General features: G+C 41.9%; 1 protein-coding gene across 8 annotated transcripts in view; it reads left to right on the top strand.

Moving 5' to 3' along the window:
• Positions 1–12,772, top strand: part of LOC121080579 (transcription factor 4-like) — a 239,926-nt gene that overhangs the window by 67,944 nt on the left and 159,210 nt on the right. For all 8 annotated transcript variants that reach the window (XM_040578703.1, XM_040578705.1, XM_040578702.1 and 5 more), the window contains one exon: positions 12,368–12,429. In XM_040578703.1, coding sequence (XP_040434637.1) covers positions 12,368–12,429 — 62 coding nt within the window. The remainder of the gene's footprint in view (positions 1–12,367; positions 12,430–12,772) is intronic.

The following is a 12,772-nucleotide window of genomic DNA, read 5'->3' as shown; positions in this document are numbered from 1 at the left end:
TGGTGCTCTGGGAGAAGGAGGGTGGTGGCTTGAAAGTTGGGACATCTTCTGCATGTCCTGCTCAGTCACCTGGAGCATTTGAGCACCTTATCTGCTATGACAATATCTTCTCTAAATGTTACCATATCTGAAGCATAACTTTTCTCATTCATATGACACACTTTTGGAATGCTATTATATAAGTATACATAATTTGTTTTTTTTAAAAAAAAAATTTCATCTGTATATCTGACTGGTGGCACTCGTAGAGACTTGGTGTCTAAAAAAAAAAAATCATTGACGCGTTGAAGGTGGTTAAATAAGGCATTATTCATTTGGTGTTTGGTGCCTAAGTTGGATTTCTGCATTGATTTTTCTCTTCCACATGTAAATGTGTTTTGTTTGTGCTATGTCTCATCATGTGGTTGTATCTCTCAGAAAATCAGAATGTTCTAGCTGCATTCTGATTTTCCTTATAAAGCTCCTGTTTTCATAGACTACACAAACATGTGCCAAAAAAAATAAATTGGAGTGTTTATTTATTTAGAAGCTCAATGCAGATTTCTCCCAGAAAGGGAACAAAGCAAATCTTAAAATAAGAAGGTAACCTTTGGCTCTCGGTGTCACCAGCCCTTCTTAGTGCTGTGTAGCTGAGGTGAGCATCTGAGTGTTTCGCCCCAGCCTTGGGAAGCAGAGGGCTTCATAGAAGCTTGGTGGGCAGATTGGGCAGGGTGGGGGGGTGAGGCAGAGTTTAATGGTTGAGGTAATGCTTATTTGCAAGGGAAGACAAGAGACAGTCTACGTGATGGTGAGATTTACAGATGTGGAGACGAGCCCTCTGTCCTTCTTGCTTGAAGTCTTTTGAGATGTGCAGTGGGGGAGTGTTGGAGGGGCTGTGTGGCACACAAGGGTGTCAGGGTGCTGCTGGGGGAGAAGCGGCCGGACTGAAAAGGGGAAAAGTGTTGTCGAAGTTAGTGACGGACAGCAGTGAGAATACATACTAGACCCTCCTGGAAGTCCACAACTGTCTCCTAGTTAGCCATCTAATTGTAAGTGGCCTGGCCTTCAGTAGGTTTTAATCAAAGCTTCCACCATCACCTTTTGGCTTTCATTGCTAGTTTGGAACTGAAATGTCCATTTGTTTCATACTTTAGACCTTCATAATCCCTTACTACAAGGAGAGATTAAGTAAATCTGCCCTTACATATTTTTAGGTCATGGTGCAGAGCATACGCACTGTGCCTGGAGCAGTGCGATTAACTTCAGAGTGTTCTGTGTTACTGTGTTCAAGTAAAAATTAAGTACTTAATGTTAAAATTATTTATGAATATACAGTAAGCTAATTAGATAACCACAGTTTATAAACCACGTTCAGTTTATAACTGGAATAGCCCTGAAAACGGATGCTTTCCTACTAAACTGTCTCCTCTCAGGTTAAATTAAATAAAAAAGAAGACTCAATTTTCTCGGGAAACCCTTCCCCCATGGCACTCCCTATGCCACACTATTCAAAACCAGAATGAAATCAAACCTTCAGCAACTTGATAAGCTGGAAAGGGCAATATAACTACAACCTTTTTTTCTTACTATCTGCTAAGAACTGATTAAATGCTGAAGTTACGCAAATGGAGTGGATATGTGACAGTCATCTGTCCTTACAAGCACAAAGTCTGTCATACGTGTGTTAAAAAATAGCTTATGTAACTCTAATAAATACAATGTGAGGTTTTATGACCTCATCCAGCAGCAGGACAATGCAGTTCTTTGTGAATATTAAGATTGAGAACAGTTTAATTTGTTTACACTGTTGATGTTTTATAGCAAAAAAGGTGTTCTCGGACTGTCCGTGGATATTTGTATAGACTTTGGAAATTCAGGCAGAAAATAAAATGATCTAATTCAAATGAATTTTCCAATTATTTGTGGCTTTAACAGAAGCGATTGAAGAGTATTGTATATATCTGGCAGCTGGTCCTACTTCTTTGGAAAAAAAAAATCTAAAGCTTTGTATCTAATCCCTTGAGCAAACCAATAGTAAATTGTTTATCAAATAAGTAGTAGGAATTTCCCATTTGGAATCTGTGCTTTTTTTTACATTGCTGTCACGGAAAGGATTATTATATGCAACTTTCCACATGCCGGAGGCACATGGATTCACAGTTTGTCTATTCCCTTGTTCAAGCCTGAACTGCTGCCTGAACTTGGTGCAACTTCTCCCTATCCTGCGTCTGCAGTCTGTCAACATTCCCTCTATTGTCTGATACTAAAACCATGTTCGATTCCTCATAAATCCCTTTATTGTCTCCCCACCGTTTCCCATGTCATATTTAAGTTTTCTTTGCTGGTTTCCATGGCCCTTCTCAGTCTGAGCTTTTGTTCATGACTCCATCTCTGGGTTCCTTTCTCGTGATGAAGCCCATCCTTGACTACTACTGTCACCTTCAAGCTTCATATGCCCTTCTTCCACATCACCTCCCTGTCTGTCTTTGGTTTTTCTTTGTTGATTTTTTTTTTCTCCTGTCCTGATGATATTTAGAGCAAAACCTTCAAAAAAGATTGCATCAATGGATATGCATTTTAAATTTGCCAATCCTTTAGTTTACTAAATGTCCAGGTGACCAGCTTATTCTTCCCTTGATCTACTGCTCCTTAATCCTTCTGTATTTTGTCACTTTTTTGTTAAGCTCTTTTTATTTAGTTCTTAAAAAACATAATACTCTGAGAAAAAGAAATTCTTCTGAAAAACAAGCAGAAAAGGTCTCAATCCCCAAAATGGGTGTGTTTATCTTAATTTGTATTAGCGGTATCTGATGTACTGTTTGTAAGGTCCTTCAGAGCACAAAGAGGAAATAGCAATCCCAAAGTATCTGTTTATCATACTTGCCGAAGTATGATGATAATCATAATTAGTCTAGGATACTTCCCATCCTTCTCATTTTTGACACAAATGTAATTCTTAGAATGAGAAATGCTAATCACATCAGTGTGGGGTGTGTACAAAAAGTCTCTTTCCTGTGGGGATCCTTGGTCCTTTTCTTACTTGAGGATATTTTGAATGTTAAATCCCCTATAAAATTACTTTCATTTGTTAATATACTGGGTTTTTTTCCCCTTGAAGATAAAATTCAAATCTCAAGATGTTTGTCTTTCTCCATTTACTATTCTTTGTACTTTAGATCATGTCAGCAAATCAACGCAGTTGGTAGTCTCTTCTGGGGAAACTCAGGGTTAACATAAAAGGTTTTACTGATGCAGGTAAAGATATACTGGCTGAATTACTGCCAAAGTGAAATGCCTGTTTTGCAAACAGACTGCTGCTTGCTGCGCACATTCAGGATTTTGGCATGTTTTTTGTATTTTTTAATTTTCTATTTTTAGCATCTAAGACTCTCTCTCATTCTCTGTTTAAAATTATATAAAAAAGCAGCTAATGTTTTATAATCCACACCCTTTCCATTATCCCTTTCTTCAAACAACTTTCTTCAAAGACCTCAGTACTGAGGACCCCTCGGGGATCAGCCCGTATCAGGAACCCACCCTGCTAACCCAGCGGCGGTCCAGGTCTGTGAGGGAGCACCCAGTGTGCTGGGAGCACCACAGCCCTCTGCTTTTTTGACCTAATGCCGTAGCAAACATGGTCTGGCTTTTCCTTTAACGCTGACTGCTTGTCATCTGCTGCTGGCAAGGGTGGGCTGTATCCATTTGTTCTTCTCCATCACCCAAACTGGCACTGTAAAAGCCAGTCCAGGGAGGGATTTTCATAGCTCTGAACACCCTTTCCCCAGTAAGGCTTGGGGCCACCCTTCCTGTTGTCCTCAGCTGTCACTCGTGCCCCTCTCAGCTACCTTGGTTAACCATCTCTGTGCACCTTTGCCATGTTTCTGTAGTAGCTTCACTGCTAGATTTTCCTTTGCAGTTCCAGTGCCTTCTGTGCTCTCCAGTTGTCCGCTGGGGAGAGCGCAGTGCGTAACAACACAGTACTCTGATTTTACGATGGTGCAAATGAAATTATGCTCAGAGCCAGAAACCCTTGCCAGCCCAGTCCTCTGGTGGACAAAGGCTTGGACCTTGTTACATTTCCTCCAGTTACCTCTTAACTTGCTCTCCAGCTCTTTACTTCTGGAGGAGCTAAACTTTGCATATCCACCTCAGAGTCGCAGCCCTCTGTGTGAGCAGGTGTGGATGCGGGAGATGTGTGTGAAGGCTGGGAGATGTATAGGGGTTGGGACTGGCAGGCTGCCTGCCGTGGCCTGGGATGGATGGCAGGCTGGTGTGTCACCAGCTCCCCTGGCTCTGGAGGGCTTGCCTGACATGAGGACGGTGTCCAGAAGGCACCCACTCTTCATGTGCAGGAGTCAAGTGCTGGGAAGGAACCGCGGTTTTCCTTGGCGTCTTTTCCCAATGCAAACAATTACAGCATTTTCAGGGAGGTTAAGCAAATGTCTTAATTTTGACCATATTATATTACCTTTCTTCTTTGGAAAGTCATCTAAATAATTTGACTCAGAGTTCACCAACAAGTGTTTGGAACATTTTCCTTTCACTCTGGTCATCCACAACTGGTCCCATTTGCTGTATAGGTAAATTTGAGAACACAGCACTCTACTTAAATCATGTATTTCAAGGAATCTTTCATAAAAGAGGAAAAAGTCCTAAGTTTAAGCATTTTTATGCTCTTGTGCGTTGGAAAATATTTTCCAAGTTTGTTACAGTATTTTGGAATTACAGTACTGCAATTCTATTTTAGAGCCACAAAGACAAATAATTATATTGATAAATACTGTTTTGCACTTGTGCACATGAAATAACTGTTCTTTAAGAATTATTGTTGGTTAGATATGTAGTTTATTCAGATCCTTTAAAAGAATATGGCCTAACAGTGAGTTAAAGAGGTAGAGTTGTGTAGTTCTTGCTCTGAAGCTGATAAAGGCCGGATTTTCACAGGCACACTTCTGGGTACAGGCTGCTTGCTCAGTATCTGTATTACTACATTTGTTAAATGTCATGATTTTGATTGTGCTGCTTCTCTGAATATTGTTGTTTTTAAATGTGGAATATTGTTAATTCTGAACTAAAGGAACACAAATAATAAGGATGGAGCTTTGGTCTTAATTGAAATGGAAAACTCCCACAGAAGTAGAATTTCACCCCTGTCTTTTGATAGCAAGGTTTAGCCAGGGAAAACTGAATTTTCTCTTTCTGCTCACCTTGCTCTTTGAACATTAAAAAAAATATCATATGTGTATATATGCGTGCTTCTCCTTGCATTTACTGTCAAGAGCATAGTGGTCAGGTTACTTCATTTGTGTATTTGCACATGTGCTGGGATGATGGTGTTGGATGGGTGGAGTGATGCTTAGGTTCTTGGAGTACACCTTCACAGTCTAGAAAGCACCATATCATATGGCAAGAGGTTGTGAGTATGCACTGGTTTTATGCAGAAAGATTGGGAAACAATCTTGTGAAAACATCCCTGAAAATATCAGATTATGAGGTTAGCTGAATGCCTGTTTTCCCACAAAATTGCTCAAAAGACTGCTCAGACTGATGGTGGCAACCAGAAATGCTCTCCTGGTGCAAATTCCAGCCTCCTGCTCCCATCGCTTCGGTGGGAAGCTTGCTCTCACGTGATTAAGATGCATGTATGGATGAATGGTGGGGAAATGGACGTTTGTGGTCTGATTTCCTATGGAATTGACCAGATCCACTACTGTGCTCATTTGTCTTCTATTAGCTCACCTAGTTGTTAGCTACTGTTATGGTGTCCAACACTAGGTGCATACTTCTTCTTACATGGGTTTTCCATATGTATCATCTTTCAAACTGCACCTTTTTTTAAAAAAAACAGTTCTTAAGTCCTTAGTTGTGCTAGTCTGAGTCGTCTTTTTTTTCTTCTCACCCCCTTACCCCCCCCCCCCCCCCATATGAGCAAAATGCCAGTGATATCTGTGGTGCTGTTTACTAGAGGAAACCATGAGAATGTAATTTCCTAGCCTATGATTCTAGGATTTTGTGTGTGTGCCCAAGTTTGTTATTGGAGGTGGTGGGAGGTTCAGGCAAAATTGTATTCCAGAATCATCTGGAAAATTTTTATTGTCCTGTGTTGTTGCTACAGTCTTGGATGATTTCCCAAGTGTGTGTTTGGATTATTTCTGCAAAGAGGAGTTTTGGGTTTTTTCCCCGGTTTGGGTGTTTTTCCAGAAAAAAACCCTAATTTTCTAATTATGGTTTCTGTTTCGGAGCATCTCGAGGGATTCCATGAAACTTTTGCCAAAGAAAGTTTAAGGGCCTGGATGTTAGGACCAAGATCAAATAGCCTTACACGGTGCCTCCAGTTTATGTATCACAGCCCCTTAAAGTAAAGTAGGTGTTGCCCTGAGAGAGTAGCACAGCATGTCAGAGCTAGTAGCCTACCATGAAAATAATTTGGAATTACATATATTAGGCAGTAAGTTGCCCTTCAGGTTACTTAATTCTGAACTATCATTTGCTGGAGCTGGAAGGTGTATATTAAGCACTTATATTCATTTGAGCTTCTGAGTATGGAGGCTGTTTAAAGACACCTAATGATTGGGCTGATGCTCCTGTACACCTCCAGCACCACCTGTGCTTTAATAGTGGTCACCTGCATGATGGAGTGCTCAACTCAATGTTTGTGGTGGACTGTGGCCATGTCTGCTGTGCTTTTGCTGATCTTGATCCTCTCTGTATTTTCTGGGCAGGTTTGGAGTCCACTGAGCAAATGGGGAGCACCAGGAGGTCTGGGCAGAGTGCGAGCATCTCTCAGCCCTGCTGCTGGGAGGGTCTCAGAGCCTGGTGACCTGCTTGAGGGCTCCCAAGGCATCCGTCTCTCTTCTAGAGGGCAAGGGAACCTTGGAACAAAAAGATTCTTGTTCTTTGCAGGAAACTACTTTTAGGGTTAGGTGGCTGCTTGACCAGAGGCTTTCTGGACTTGCTTCTCTGCATAAACTCAGCTTTTGGCCCCCAAATCAGTGCTCCGATTTCTCCCTGTACCCTTAAGCATTGGTGGCCTCTCTGAAGTTGCAGTACCTTCAAACACAGGGGTGTAAGCCATGTGAATTGCAGTTCTTTTCCCCAGACCATTAATAGAGGTAGTGTTTTGAATCCAGCCTATCTCTGTCTACAGCGCTGAATTTCTAGATTGTTGAACTTGCTTTTCCCAGGTTCTTAATGTTTAAAATAGGGTGGTTTGACTCCATTTAAACACCAGTTTTACTACTTTACCTAGAACTTCTGAGATGGGGAGTGAGGCTTTAGTTATGTAAATAAGTGTTAATCATGTATGAATCACGTTCTGAAAAACTGACCAAATCTGTCCATGATGATTTGCTTTTTATAATGTCGCATTGCCTAATGCCTGTGATTAAGTGAGGTTAATTTACAGGAGCTAGATTCTGGAGAAAATTACATATATGTTCAAGTTTATGCACTCTGGGATAAATCCAAGCTCTGAGAATAAGTCACTGGAGAATTTTGCGTTGACTTTTGGTGTCATTAGGGTTTCACTGTCCTAATTACTGAAGTGGCAGTGCTTACAGGGTACATAAACCTAATTCCAGAAATTTATTAGGTGCTTACAAACCTTCTTGCAATATCTGTCATACTAAATTATTAGTAAACTAGGCTAGATTAACTAGGTAGTAATTATTAGGGCTTTTTCTTTGCTGAGGGAGAAGTGCTGTTGATTTGGGGGCTGGTTAGAGGGGGACAGAAGTTAGCTGGTTTTTGACTGTTGCGAGCTCAGACAATACTTGTAACAAGATGAAAAGAGATAAGGAGCACATATGTGAGGTGCAGACACCCATCTGTTCACCCAGTGCTCCCGGTGCTGTACCCCACCGCATAACCCCTTTGTGGCCACAGGCACATGGAACGGTTGAGAGCTCTGTGCATGGTGTAACCCATCGTGCAGGCGCTGAACCTGCTCTGGTGACACTCTGAATTGCTCACAGGCTGAAGTTGTGTCTCTCTGAGGGTTTGCAGGCAGTGGGAGACAGCTGTGGTACCAACACAGCAGCAGTGGGAAGGCTATGGCCAGCTCTGCTTCCATTGACAAATATTTTCCAGTAAATTCACAAATGCAGTAAAACTTCATTTTATTATTTGCTTTTTATAACTGTTTATGTTCAAGAACAATTTTGATCTTGTTAAGCTCTCCATTTCCCTGCTGAAGATCCAGGGTATTTTTGAAAACGCATCTTTTTCCCCCAGCTAGAGCTTGCATTTTTATAGAGCTTTGTGAGAAGTGTTTTAGATTGAGTTCCTTCTTTTTGTCTGTAGCTGAGATAAAGAATTAGTAGTTTAAAACAATAACTACATGTTCCACTATGATCAAGGAATTAGATAATCTGGCATGTTTGTTTAAGGGGTCTGTATCTTGGGGCTTTTATAGGGCACTATTAAAGCCCTGAGCCTTCTTATTATGCCGATACCCAGAAGATTGCTTTAATGAGAAGTAAAGGGCCTTTTTCCAATTACAAGGGAATAACTGTATTAAGTTCCTGTGTTATGTCAACCTGCTTTGATTTGATTACTGTGAAAGAAATGGATTTATCTGTCAGTGTTACTTAATTAAGCCTTCTCATTGATGTTTTGCAGAGTAATATAGTGTAGTTTGCACGTTTAAGTCTAAATACAAAGAAAATTGGTCGAAAGCTAAGACATGACCCCTGAAGATAAGGCATAAGAGCCATTGCTTGTAATTTTCTGATCAGAGTTCAGAACTTTTAACTTTGGTGGAAGACCTTGAGCATTATATGGGCTTGGATTAAAGCTAGGTAAAGGGCAAGGAGCTTTCAGCCAAAAATGAGATGGCTAAGCATTTTGGAGGCTAGGCAAATCTTGCAGAATTATTCTGTGAGGTTAAGCCTCTTAATCTCTAACTGATACAGTGTGCTTGGGTATGTAGAACGGTGTCTACATACCTTTTTAATATCTTTTGTGCCCTACTGTATCCTCAAAGCTCTCCCTCCTCTGTGGCCAGGAGTGCCCTTCCTGCTCAGCAGTGCTTCCCCTGCCTAGGGTTAGTCCTGAGTGTGCACAGGGGCTTGGTCTGGGATGGTGGCAGAGATGAGGAATACCTTAGCCCTGAGGTATGTGTTATTCCCATGTTATTTTAAGTATTTGATAGTGCCCTCTGCTCATTGGCATGCTTGGCTTGAGGGAAAGGTAGGGATAATGCAGCAAAGAGTACCAGAAAGGACAGCCGGGTGGGAATTTGGCTTACCACAAAAACATATGTTTGACTGTAAGCATGTAAATGGTTTATTTGGTGTCATTGGGGCAGTTGGCCATGAAGCCAGTATTTCCATGTGCTGCTGGAAAGTACTGGGCATCTTTGGGAGTGTGGTGCTCCTTCCCTTAGCCTGAAAAAAAAAATTATTTTGAAGAACACGACTCAAGAGGCACCACAAGTGGGTTATGTTGTGTGTATTGGCTCAGCATCTGTGGAAGGGGTGGCAGAAGACTCTTGTCTGGAACTGGGTGGTGGGCACCCAGAGGGAAGAGCTCGGCAACTGGGTGCTGGTGTGATGATGCCCCCTTCCCCCTCTGCTCTCCCTCCTGGGCACAGAGTGCAGGAGAAGGTTAATGCTCAAACCACAGCCCTGAAATGTGTTATTTTACATGATGCGTTAGAGTGCCCAAGACAATGGCATCTATAGTCCTCAAAAATGTACAGTATAGAAGTGTGAAAACCTTTTACTGACATGTAAATCTCCTAGCACTGACCATGAGCTAGTGGAAGGAGGCTTGACAACATGTATTTTAGGTTAGCTGATTTTTACAGCAAATGAGTAGGTTAATAAATGAAGTTTGTAATGGGGAGCTATGTGAGTAAGAGCTTCCCAGGTGCTGCCCCGTGCAGAGCCCTTCACTGGCGTGGCTCTGGCCCTTTACCCTGCTTTACTGGGCTTGTGGGTCTCTACAAGACAGCTGAGAGCAGGATGGGGCTGAAGCCAAGCCTGCAGGCACTGGCTTTGTCACCTGTTCCAAGGTGAGCTCAGAGCTGTTGCCCAGTCCCCCAGGTGCTGTTCCTAAGGGCTCAGCTGTTTTGCTCACTGATGGATTTTGGAAGCTGTGCTCGAGGGTGGGATGATGCCCATCAAAGTCAATGGGATAAAATCCACTGATTTTGAGCAGGCAATGGATCGGGGCTCTACAGAGTTAATTGCCTGTTACATAATGGAAATTATTTTTAAAAATACGCCTAATTAACCTAAGAGAGTGGTTGATCTGATCTGTCAGGTAAATGATACACATTTGCTTTCTTTTTCTGGAGCTTAATTAAATATTTACCTAAGAGTGCCTTGTGCTATTAATGTGTTCATCTGTTATTGAGATAATAGGAATTGTAATTGGGGGAAAGTATTAAACTTTACAAATGTGTGTTTTGGGGTTTTTTAATCTTGGAAACCAACCAGATTTGGTCACAGCACCTGTATTTGAAAGTGCTAATGACCATATCTGTTTCTCAGACAACTGAAGTTCCCGCTGATCCCAGAAGTCTGGATGAACCCGCATACAGGTGGAGAGGGAGTTGTTGTGTGCGTAGTTCTTCAGCAGCACTCTGAGAAAGTTTCTCTTGCCAGCAAGTCCAAATACGTATTTTTCAGATGAGATTAAAGCTACTGTTTGTGCATGGCAAAAGGCGAGCAGTATTATTGTTGCATTAGGATGCTAGTGGGTACACAGGAGTAAGTTGGGAAATAGCAGTGAAATGTGCAATAATACTGTTATAGATCAACGTCAATCACATTTCCTGATATTTAACATACTGTAAGTAAAAAAAGTAATGGATTTAAGCAGTATGGTCCTGTCCATCAATGTAGTAAAGGATGTGCTTAACGGTAAAGCATGGGTGATCTCACTTACTTAATTTAACATGAGAGCAAACTATGATTTTGCTGGAATTATTCACAGGCTTCCATTAAACCTGCGTGTGAGTGACTTGCTGAACTGGTGTTTAGCGATTAAATTTTTAGCCAAGTGGAAAGTCTCAGGAGACTCCCAACTCATTGTAGTAAAGGTTTTGCAACAGGGAGCAGTTGTGCAAGCATATCCCAGCATATTTGAGTGCGCTGCGGAGCATCTTCTGGTGTCAGTGGTACCCTGTGGAGTTGAGCTCCTGGACCTTTCCAAACTTTGAAGCAACCCCAGCATGGCCAGCCTGGAGGGTCACAGGGTACCTGAGAGGGACAGCCCCATGCCCTTGGGGTGTCTCTGATAGAAGTTCCTGCGTGGGTGGTGTTTCTTTATTATTTTTTTCAGGCTCCACATTCGAAAGGACATTCAGCGTTATAAAGAAGTTTTGGTAACAAACAGGGTTAATTGACAATACTGGGAAAGATGGGGAAAGTGGAATAAAAATAGTTGCTCAGAAGAAATATTGGGGACTTTTGAAATTCAGTGAGCATTCATATGCAAAATGTGTCTATACCCTGTTTTTTGTGAAGGCAAGTGTGGCGTTGCAGCCTGGCTAGGCTCTTGCATGCAGTGACCTGGAAGCACGCTGCAGCGGCTGGCAAGCGAAGCTCACCTTGCTTTCCTGGGGTGACTATCGAGCTGTCCCTTTAGTGCACAGATACAATGCACGCCAGAAAACAGCAGGCTGAGACATTCCTGTGTTTTCTTGCGAAGTTAAGAGGTTCTTGCAGGTTCTCTGGCCTGTGCCCTGAACAGCAGGTTTCACCACGTCCTAGCACACGTGCCGTGGGACGTGTTATTCCTAGAGGTGTCCTCTTGAGTGGGGCGGGAGGGGTGTGTGGTTAAAAGCACTCTGAAAAGCGCTGTCTGAAATGACTGGAGTGTCTCCCACCCGATGGTTGCAATGAATTTTCTATCAAACAATAGAGGAAAAGACAGAAATACCCACTGTGTGCTTGGCTTTAGGACTGTGCTTTTCTCTTCTTGAGACACAAATACGTGTGTAAATGTTTTTTTGCAGCAGAAGCCTCCATGAGGTGGTGAGAGGTACATTTACCCCAAACATGCCTTACTAACTTCTAGGTTTCACCTGTTTTAACATGTTTTCTTTTTACTGTTTGACAATACCTATGTTTGCGCTGGAAATTTTGATAGGATTTTAACTGGTACAGTGCAGTCACTTTTTAAAGTGTTGAGAAACACTGAGCCGCTGAAGTACCTTCTATGTTCAAACCTCAGGTTCCTGAGGGTCCAGTTCGTTTCTGCTGTGAACTTAAATGAGTTAATTTAAGCAGTGGGTCAGAAGCCACTACCATCATAGTAGCCCTGTGCCTGATTCTTAATTAAAGGCAACAGGAGATTAATTTGAAACATTAATTTTAAAGTGCCTATACAAAAAGAAAGAATTATTGCAATAAAGCCTAAAGAACTTTTTTGTCCCTAGATGTAGAAGACAGAACTAGCTCAGGGTCCTGGGGGAATACAGGACATCCTAGTCCATCCAGGGTAAGTATATCTAATCTTTTTCACCAAAGCAGACTTCCTGCATATGTAAACTTACAATCTTAAATGAGTTTTACACCTGATTATGTAGAAAAATGGGCATGCAAAGCTGGCTGTAGCCTGTCGTCTCTTTAAAATTGCTTTTTATTTTATTTTAACATTCAAATCTGAGTCTATGATTGAATTTAGTACCTGCTCTGCTACCTCTAACAGGTAGTGAGAAGATTGATTAACCATTTTTTCTTGCTATGCATGATCATCCACGGCCACCACCCAGAGTGCAGGTGGGGAAGAGATGATGTTGCTGAACGTTGTGTTCTCTGCAGTTGGATTTTTAGAGATTGTG

Source organism: Falco naumanni, chromosome W (genome assembly GCF_017639655.2).
Source record: "Falco naumanni isolate bFalNau1 chromosome W, bFalNau1.pat, whole genome shotgun sequence".
Classification (NCBI taxonomy): domain Eukaryota; kingdom Metazoa; phylum Chordata; class Aves; order Falconiformes; family Falconidae; genus Falco; species Falco naumanni.
The sequence above is the reverse complement of the archived record's forward strand: the minus strand, read 5'-3'. Positions and strand labels throughout refer to the sequence as shown.